Genomic DNA, 9599 nt, shown 5'->3' with positions numbered 1-9599 from the left:
CGCGCACGATCGATCCATGGCGCCACCACCACCCACCCACCCCACGGCCACGGACCCACCCAAACGGAAAACCCAAACGGCTCGTTCCAACGTACTGCGCGGATACCGGAAGCGAGATACGCACGCAGCGCATCAAGGTAAATTTGACAATTTTAACATGTGAATAAAATCATTTTATAAGATAAACTGCTTCTAAAAAAATTCACTCAGCTGACCTTTTTAAGTGGCGTCCGACACAAAGGCGCCACACTACACCGTGCAGCGTCCGACATGCCTAGCCATCATCGCACCCGGATGATCCGAAAATTACTAAGTTAGTGTGCAGCGCCTAGCGTCTAGGCGTTGCATTAGTGGAGCAACCACTAGTACAACGGCTAGAGGCTAGGCGCTGCACATTTACCTAGTAATTTTTAGTCAGTCCGAGGTGCGATGCTGGTCAATCGTTGCACGGTGTAGTGTGGCGCCTTCGTGTCAAACGCCATTTAAAAAGATCAACTGAGTGAAATTTTATTGAAAACGGTTCATTTTGTAAAATGATTTAATCCACAAGTCAAAATTGTCAAACCCCGAAACGGCGAAACCAGACTGCCGTGCCGTGCCCTGCCGTGCAGCCGTGGGTACGTACGTGACTCGTAGTGGCCTGGCTGGCTCGCAGGTAGCCGCCACGCTGGCCCTCCTCTGCCGTGACGTCCCCCTCTTCTCCTACTCCTCCTCCTGCTGCCTACACACACCCCGCGCCCCGCCCCCCTTTCCCTCCCCTCCTCGCTGGAAGGAAGGTACGCCCGCCGATTACTACTACTTACAGGCTGCTTGGACCCCGCGACGAGCCAGCCAGCCAGCAACAGACCAGCAGCCAGCCGAGCGCGCCGAGTAGGGAGGGAGAGGGAGAGCCTGCCTTGCCTGGCCGAGATTCCTCTCGGAGTCGGGCTCGGGGGATCTCGCCGGCCGCTACGCGATGGAGGGGGAGGACGGCGGCGGCGGGGTGGACTGGGACAGCCTGGCCGAGGCGGCGTCGGGGGCCGTCGGCGCGCTCGTCAGCACCACCGTGCTCTACCCGCTCGACACCTGCAAGACCAAGTTCCAGGCCGACGTCCAGACGGACCAGGGCGCGCACAAGTACAGGTCAGTCCCTCCTCTCTACCCCTTCTCCTGCGTCTCCGGCTTGACTCCGTTGCGCTCTGCTGTCCGTCTGGAATTCTGGATATAAGGTGATCGCAGGCTCGAGGACCGGAATTTGGGTCCTCGGTCGAGTGCGAGTTCGGATCTGGGGGACTGGATTCTGCAGACGATGATTGGGGTACTCCGTGGATCGTTCTGACAGCTAGGAATATCCTGCGTTAGATGTGGAAGGGTTGGTTTCTACATGAGCCGATCGTGGATTCAGTAAATCAGTATCTCGTTAGGCCCAAGTTTTTCGTATGGTGAAGGGCAAAGAGTTACCCACTTGTGGTCTTTGCACAAGTTGCTAGGACTGTAGTTTTGGTAATCACCACATTAATGGATTGTTAATCCATTTAAGGTTTACAAGGTGTTCGTTTAATCTAGAAATTGTACAAATCTGCATGCATGATTACTTCAGGTCGTGAAATAAGGAAGGAGCTTGGGATTCAGTTCCAAGCAACAGGGCTAGGTTGATTTCTTACAAGCTCTAGAAATAGTGAGATGGATCATTGTTGTAATTTGTAAAGCTGTAAAGGAAAGTAGTTTAGCCAAAATAAAAGGATCATACCCGTGAAGGTGTTTCCTTGCCGATCACCTAGACCTAGTAACTGAAAAGTGGCGTAAACAATACAATATCATACACTAGTAAAAGAGATGTGTTGACCTTAATATTTTGGCTAGTTGAGATGTTTGATTGGCTGCATTTGTGTGCTCTAAAAAGATTTAAAAGGTTTTTGAGCTTATGAAGATTTATCTTCTCATGTAGTATGTCCTCCCCTTTATGTTTTTCGGTGAACGAGATTTCACTGCATGCTGTTACATCTCTAGCATAAAATTCCTTTTCATCATATACGTTGAACTTCTCTAGTTACTCATTGTACATACTAACTGGCCTCATGACTTTTCAGGAACCTTTCAGATGTCTTTTGGGAAGCAATTAAGAAAAAGCAATTTTTGTCCCTATATCAGGGCCTTAAGACGAAGAATATCCAGTCGTTCATTTCGCAGTTCGTTTACTTTTATGGCTATAGCTATTTCAAAAGACTCTACCTGGAGAAGAGTGGAGCTAAGTCCATTGGAACAAAAGCCAACTTGTTGATTGCAGCCGCTGCTGGTGCTTGCACAGTTGTTGTGACACAGGTAGCTAGTCCTATAGATTCTTGAAAAACAGTTTTAGCTGCCTGATCTTATACTCGTTTTTCTCACCATTTCAGCCATTAGATACGGCATCTTCTAGAATGCAAACAAGTGCTTTCGGAAAGTCCAAAGGGCTGCGAGCAACTCTCGCGGAAGGTACTTGGCTTGAGGCATTCGATGGCTTGGGCATTTCCCTCTTGTTGACATGCAATCCTTCTATTCAGGTACTAACTTCTGCATCATTATTGTACGGCATATCTTGTGGAACTTAATGTTGGTCCTCTGAGTTACATTGTCCAACTATGTCATTTTCTGACTACATTGTTCGAGTAATTTTTGGTAAAGAGATATGTAGATGCTTCAATCCAATTGAACAATTTTTGTTTGAACAAACATGGGAGCCATCACAAACAAAACATTCAGCTAGGGCAAAATTCTTGGAATGTTGTCTGGTTGTACTATGATGTACATGTAAATACCATTGCAGTTATCTGTAACTTTAATGGAGCTCTCGTACAGTCGTACCTTCCATTATAGAACTTGGGATAATATCTAGAACAAACTACAAGGAACAACTCCAGAACTTATCTGTGGATGCGTGTTGTTGTCCATGTCTCCCACTAGAGCAAGTGCATATACCAAATTATTTAGGCCTGCAAACTGGTGTGAATCATTGGCCTCGTGATTTTCACCTTCTTGATTCAGTCAATAAATTTAGCTCGCCAGGAGGGGGTGGCATTTGCATACGATTTTGATGGCATTTTTAGTTTGAGGGGATGGCAGTTTCTTCAGAGTGACATGACAGTTTCTGTGAGAGAAGGTAATTTTCATTTTTAAACTGCCATTGTTTGATCTCTTCAGAACTAAAACTGCCATCAAAAGGGGTTCGCTTGCCACCCCTCTCCCAGCGGCCAGTCGCCAATTAACTTTCCCGAATTATTTAGGTCTGCAAAATGGTGTGGATCATTGGCCTCGCGATTTTCACCTTCTTGATTCAGTCAATAAATTCTCGATGTTTTGTAGTAACTGTAGAGCCTTCAAACATGTTTCAATATTGTTGAGTATGTAGTGTCTGCATTACCATATTTAAAGTGAAAAGTAGCAGTGTATTCTTAATCTGAATACAACCTTAACGGTACTGCTCTTGGGTGTAACTTGTAACGTTATAAGCTTTATTTTCTTTTCCTTTTTCGTGCACGAGATAACAACTGTTTTATGTGCAATCCTTTGCAGTACACCGTGTTTGACCAGCTTAAGCAGAAGCTAATTCTGAGGCAGACGCGTAAAAACGCAGAATCAGCGGGTGATTCTTCCCTGGTTGCTCTTTCTGCTTTCTCGGCATTTCTCCTTGGTGCCATCTCAAAAAGTGTTGCAACAATCTTGACTTACCCATTAATCAGGTATGGAAACTTTACTTTGCCAGCACTTGTTATCTGGACTTCTCCACTTGCTTCTGCTTGTTAGTGCTGCCTATAAAGTATAAATTCAACCGCCACTGCAATTATATGATGCCATTTTTCAAACAGGTGCAAGGTCATGATTCAGGCTGCAGACCCCGATGAGGACGACGAGGACGAATCTGAAAAGCCAGGCAATTCAAGGCCTCCCAAAACAATGTTGGGCGCCATGCATGCAATGTGGAACAAGGAAGGCATCCCAGGGTTCTTCAAAGGGTTACATGCTCAGATACTAAAGACAGTTCTGAGCTCCGCATTACTGCTGATGATAAAAGAGAAGATTTCAAAGTTCACTTGGATCTCGCTGCTTGCCCTGCGGCGATATCTCTTTGTTTCTCGGAAGAGAATCAAGAGTGCATAGTTGTATCATGCATATGTCAGACCTGAGAAAACCAGTCTAATCGTCCACTGGTATTTCAAGATCGTATTATACCAAATAACAGAAGTACAGAAGCAGAACAGCACGATCATCTTGAGAGCGCCATGGAATGTTCTGAATAAATTTGTTTGTTTTTCCATGTAGTAGCTCTGAGCATCTGATTCGTACTTGGAATGTAATGGAATGGAGTGGAATAGGTGTTGTCCAGAAGTAGTTCTGGTGATGTGATTGTGGTCTGGTAGACTGGTACCATACGTGTAAAATATCACTTTTGTTCTATTCTTTCTTTCTTTGCTGGAATTGAAGCAATAGCAATAAATCTCCCATGTTGTGAATTTCGCGCCCTACCCTAAGGCTTCATGCCGAAAGAATTTTCGCTTGGCGCTTGCAAATTTTGCTTTGGCACTGGCACGCGGATCGCCGGGACGAGCAGGAGGTCGGAGCGCCGCCGCGTGGTGAGCCCCATCAGCTCGGCCATGTCCAGCTCCCCGGGCACCGTCCCGTCCGGCAGCTCCCAGTCGAAGTGGTAGAGAAGGCTGGCGAGCGCGAGCTCCATGTTGGCCAGCCCGAACGCCATCCCGGGGCACATCCGCCGCCCGGCGCCGAACGGGATGTACTCGAAGTCCGTGCCCTTGAAGTCGACGCCGCCGCCCTCGAACCTCTCCGGCGAGAACTCCTCCGGCGAGTCCCAGTGCGCCGGGTCCCTGCCGATCGCCCACGCGTTGACGAGCACCATGGCGCCCGCCGGCACGTCGAAGCCGAGGACCCGGCACGGGGCCCGGCACTCGCGGGGGAGCAGCATCGGCGCCGGCGGGTGCAGCCGGAGCACCTCCTTGATGACGAGGTCCAGGTAGCGCAGGCCCGCCAGGCTCTCCTCCGTGATCCTGTCGCGCCCGTCGAGAGCTCGCCGGACCTCCTCCTGCGCCTTGCGCATCACCCTCGGGTTCCTCATCAGCTCCGCCATGGCCCACTGCAGCGCCGTCGCCGACGTCTCGCTGCTCGCTATGAAGATGTCCTGTCCGAGTTGAAGCAGAGGAAATTAGTCGCCGACGTACGGTGTTGAAAAATTCTCCTGCATTGTAGTACGAGATGAGAAGCTTACGACGATGACTGCCTTGATGTCGTCGGTGGTGAGGGGAGGATCGAGCTTCCCCTCTCCCTGGATCCTCAGGAGGACGTCGAGAAAGTCGTCGCCGTCGGCGCCGGCGCCGGCCGGGTTGTTCTCTTGATGCTCCTGGATGATGGCGTCGATGAAGTCCCTCATCTCCCGGCGCTCCCGCTTCATCTCGCGCGGCATCCGGCTGACGAGCATCGCGAGCCGCGACGACGGGAAGAGGTCCGGCAGGGACTGCGCCGGCGCGAGCTTCATCCTCCGCTCCAGCATCCGGAGGAACGCGCCGCGGTCCTTGAACCGGCTGCCGATGACGGCGCGCACCGACGAGTCCGCGACGTACGCGCTGATCCGCTCGCTCAGGTTCACCGCCGACGACGGAGACGGAGACGGCGCCACCGCCACCGACCGGAGCAGCCGCGCGACCTCCTCCTCGCGCACGGGCCGGAAGGACCTGACGCGGCGGGAGGTGAAGAGCTCGAGGGCGCAGATCTTGCGGAGCTGCCGCCACGCGTCGCCGTAGGGCGCGAACACGATGCCCGGGCTGTCGCCGAGGAGGGCCGTCCCCGTCGGGGTCATGGGCCGCGACGCGAACGCCAGGTCCTGGGTCTTCATGATCTCCCGCGCGGCGTCGGCCGAGGAGGCGACGACGACGCGGAGCTCGCAGAGGCGGAGCAGCATGAGCGGGCCGTGGCGGCGCGACAGGCCCAGCATCGCGCGGTGCGGGAGCGCGCCGGCGACGTGGTGGAGGTGGCCGATGACCGGCAGCGCCCACGGCGACGGCGGGGGCCGCGGCCGGCTGCTTCCCTCCTCATGCCGGCGGGACGACCGGATGAGGTAGAGCACGGGGACGACGACGAGCAGGGCAAGGAAGAGCATGGAGAGTGGAGCTAGCTCGGCCATGGCTCGATTGACTCTGACCTCCGATCCGAGCTAACGCAGCAGAGCTTCTCTTCGTCTGTGTGTGCGTGTAGCGTAGCGTAGTAGACCAGCAGGAGCAGTAATTTTTGAGCACTGCTATACACACGACGGATGGACGCACGACCCACAGACGACAAGTCAGGTAGACCGTAGGATTAGCTGGGGTTTTTAATCTGTGTGGCTCCTGCTCCCGTCGGGCACACATCGTCCAGCAGTCAATCGTGTGCAGAGCACTTTCGGTAATTTTTTGTAGTCAGCGTTCGCCTGATCTTAATCTGGTCAATATCCTGTAGTAGACCAGTAGAAGCGTTCTGTACGCTACACTGACGCTTTGCCCAACCACTCACTCACTCGGAAAGCGATTTTCTTAGCGTAGCCAGTTTCTTCTAACGGAGTTCAATCCACCATCCATGTTTGACTTGGGCGAGTATTTATTATAGTGAAAACTATCATTTGACAAATCCGCATCTCAGGCATTGTGTACCACTGAACTATCATTTGACAAATTTTGCCTAGAAACTACCTAGGCGGTGGCTGAAGAGGAGAGTGGTTTTTCTAGCGGGTAATGGGATGCGGCGCATTTCGATTGGGGGATGTGCGCAGGTATTGCCCTACTATGGCAATACTATACATTGTCTGACACATATATTCCCTCCGTTACCAAATATAAGTTTTTTTAGCAGTTTTGCTGAAGCACATCTAAATGTGACATAAATATTGCACATCTAAGTCTTATGTCATTGATCATACATTGAGATTCGTGTGGATATTTTCTTTTTTCCTTTTTCTTTTTTTATGCTTGATTCACTCACTTAGATGTGCAATAACTAGAGCACATTTAGATGTGCCCTAGACACACCTTTTTTTAGAGATTCCGCTATGGACTACATACGGAGCAAAAAGAATGAATCTACGCTCTAAAATATGTCTACATATATTCGTATGTAGTTTGTAGTGAAATCTCTAAAAAGACTTATATTTAGGAACGGCGGGAGTACATCACACTATCTTCTCTCTTCTTCAATCCAACTAACTTTCTTATCCACCTCTGTGACTTGTGGGATAGCTAATGAGGAGGCCCCATGACAAACTGACTAGTGGGTATGTTTGAACTAAAAAGTTAGTAGTACATCTCACCCACCAGTGCTTTTCAGTCTGATTACATAGTTTGTATCAATTTTATCTTTTGAACAAAATATCCGATTGACAAACCGTTTGGATATTAGAACTCATGATATTTAAATCTTCAAAACAAGATAAATTTTGCACACAGTTGAATTTTTTTCAAATTCAAATTACTTTTACGTTGCATGTTTTCATTGCTTTTTCAATCCGGACATCGTGTAGATCTGGCTGGTCCGGCCCAGGCAGAGCACTCGACGGCTCAGTTGAAGGACCAGCATTCCTATCAGGTTCCCTTCCAGCAGAGGCTTCTGCCTCTTGAGCCTTTGCTGGCTCTCCGCCTATTTCATTGAGGTTTCATTTCTATTTTGGGTCTTGAAATAAGTTTTCATATCGTTTTGTTAAATTAACTTTCATGGCTGGGATGTGTTCTAAAGGCGTTATTTTCATAATTTTTTGTACGGTTTCATTTATGTGCCACGACTATTTTACATGTTTTCATTATTTTTTTCATGCATTCTCTTTTGCATGTTTCATTATTGTACCATCTAGTATACTCACTTCATTCACAATAGTATATGACACGCATGTCATAAAAAGCATACCCTCGAATTCCTATGTGAAAGGAGTTTGTGATGATATAACCTTTATATCATACTTCCTCCGTCGCATAATATAAGAGTGTTTTTGACACTACACGAAAGACGTCTCATATCTTAAGAATGGTGTTCCAATGATACAATCATCTAGAAATCATACCAAGCTCATGAATGAACTTTCGATTCATCACCCTTAATTTTTGCTTCTAAAACAATAATATACTTAGCCTTCTATTATAGAATTCACCACAGTAACTTTCTTGGACCAATTCCAACTTACTGTGCCACCATAAATCACTTTTAATTTGAAATCAAAAAATCACTTGGAGTACAGATGAAGATTTTATCGATGTACTACTTACAAGGATCCTTCATTGATGTAACTCCTTACAACAATCTCTTCATTTTCTCCGTGTGTGAGAAACATGTTGTTAATCCTTAACAACATTTTCATAGTTGTCCTATGATCAACAATTTGACCATACTAGTAACTTTTACTTATAACTAACTTGGAGTATTGGAAATATCTGGTTGTTTACATTGAAAGTGCGTTATATCGACTAGAGGGGGGGTGAATAGGCGATTTTTATGAAAGTCTTCAAAACGTGGGAGTTATGAAGACAAACAGCGAAGATTATGCCTATTACTATGCAGCGAAAGTTAGATTACACTAGGCTAGCCATGGTCAAGTATTCAATAGAGTGAAAGCACAACGACAAACAACTGCAGTGTAATAAGGATCAGGTAGGAAGAAGTTATGAAGCCAAACAGATTATACATTCATGTTGTGAAGACAAAAGATAAAGCAAGCATGCAATGTCTTCACAATGAGTAACAGTAAGAAAAGGAAGTGAAGATGAAACCAGTGACTCGTTGAAGACAATGATATGTTGGACCAGTTCCAGTTGCTGTGACAACTGTACGTCTGGTTGGAGCGGCTAGGTATTTAAACCTTAGGACACACAGTCCCAGACACCCAGTCCTGAACACACAGTTCAGGACACCAAGTCCTCACCGTATTCTCCTTGAGCTAAGGTCACTTAGTCCTCGCCCAATCACTCTGGTAAGTCTTCAAGGTAGACTCCCAAACCTTCACAAACTTCGTTCACTGGCAATCCACAATGTCTCTTGGATGCTCTGAACGCGACGCCTAACCGTCTGGAGGATTCACAGTCCTCAAGTGTAATAAGTCTTCAGATCACACAGACAAGAAGACTTAAGTGATGCCCAATTTACTCTGGCTCTGGGTGGTTAGGGCTTTTCTCCTCGCTAGGAATTTTCTCTCAAAGGCTTCGAGGTGGGTTGCTCTCAAACGACAAAAGCCGTGCACTGAAATCTGAGCAGCCAACCGTTTATGGTTGTAGGGGGTGGACTATTTATAGCCACTTGGCAACCCGACCTGATTTGTCCGAAATGACCCTGGATCACTAAGGAACTGACACGTGTCTCAACGGTTAGATTTCAAACTCTCATGGCAACTTTACTTGGGCTACAAGCAAAGCTGACTTGTCCGGCTCTGGACAAGATTTGCTCTCATTGTCTTCACTCGAAGACATAGGTTTTTGATTTAGGCATCACTTCAGTCATTCTGACTGGTTCTCCTGGACCCCACTTAACAGTACGGTGGTTCCTATGACTCAACACAAAATAAAAAGAACTACGAAAGATCTAAGTCTTCGAGCTCCATAGGCTTCATAACGTGTCTTCTTTTG

At 47.9% G+C, this 9599-nt stretch overlaps 2 protein-coding genes across 2 annotated transcripts; one reads left to right on the top strand and one right to left on the bottom strand.

Annotated features, from left to right (window-relative positions):
* Positions 1-701: 701 nt before the first annotated feature.
* Positions 702-4469, top strand: LOC125516795 (peroxisomal adenine nucleotide carrier 1-like). The gene is made up of 5 exons (XM_048682107.1): positions 702-1122; positions 2070-2301; positions 2376-2522; positions 3532-3698; positions 3825-4469. The coding sequence occupies exons 1-5, from the start codon at positions 956-958 to the stop codon at positions 4114-4116; spliced, it is 1005 nt and encodes a 334-aa protein (XP_048538064.1). The 5' UTR covers positions 702-955; the 3' UTR covers positions 4117-4469.
* On the bottom strand, positions 4387-6314 carry LOC125516785 (desmethyl-deoxy-podophyllotoxin synthase-like). Its single transcript, XM_048682101.1, has 2 exons — positions 5237-6314; positions 4387-5149 (listed from the first exon to the last, which is right to left on the bottom strand). Exons 1-2 carry the CDS (start codon positions 6146-6148, stop codon positions 4484-4486), a joined length of 1578 nt encoding a protein of 525 aa, XP_048538058.1. The 5' UTR covers positions 6149-6314; the 3' UTR covers positions 4387-4483.
* Positions 6315-9599: the final 3285 nt, after the last annotated feature.

The sequence above is a fragment of the Triticum urartu genome, chromosome 1 (assembly GCF_003073215.2).
Source record: "Triticum urartu cultivar G1812 chromosome 1, Tu2.1, whole genome shotgun sequence".
Lineage (NCBI taxonomy): Eukaryota > Viridiplantae > Streptophyta > Magnoliopsida > Poales > Poaceae > Triticum > Triticum urartu.
The sequence above is the reverse complement of the archived record's forward strand: the minus strand, read 5'-3'. Positions and strand labels throughout refer to the sequence as shown.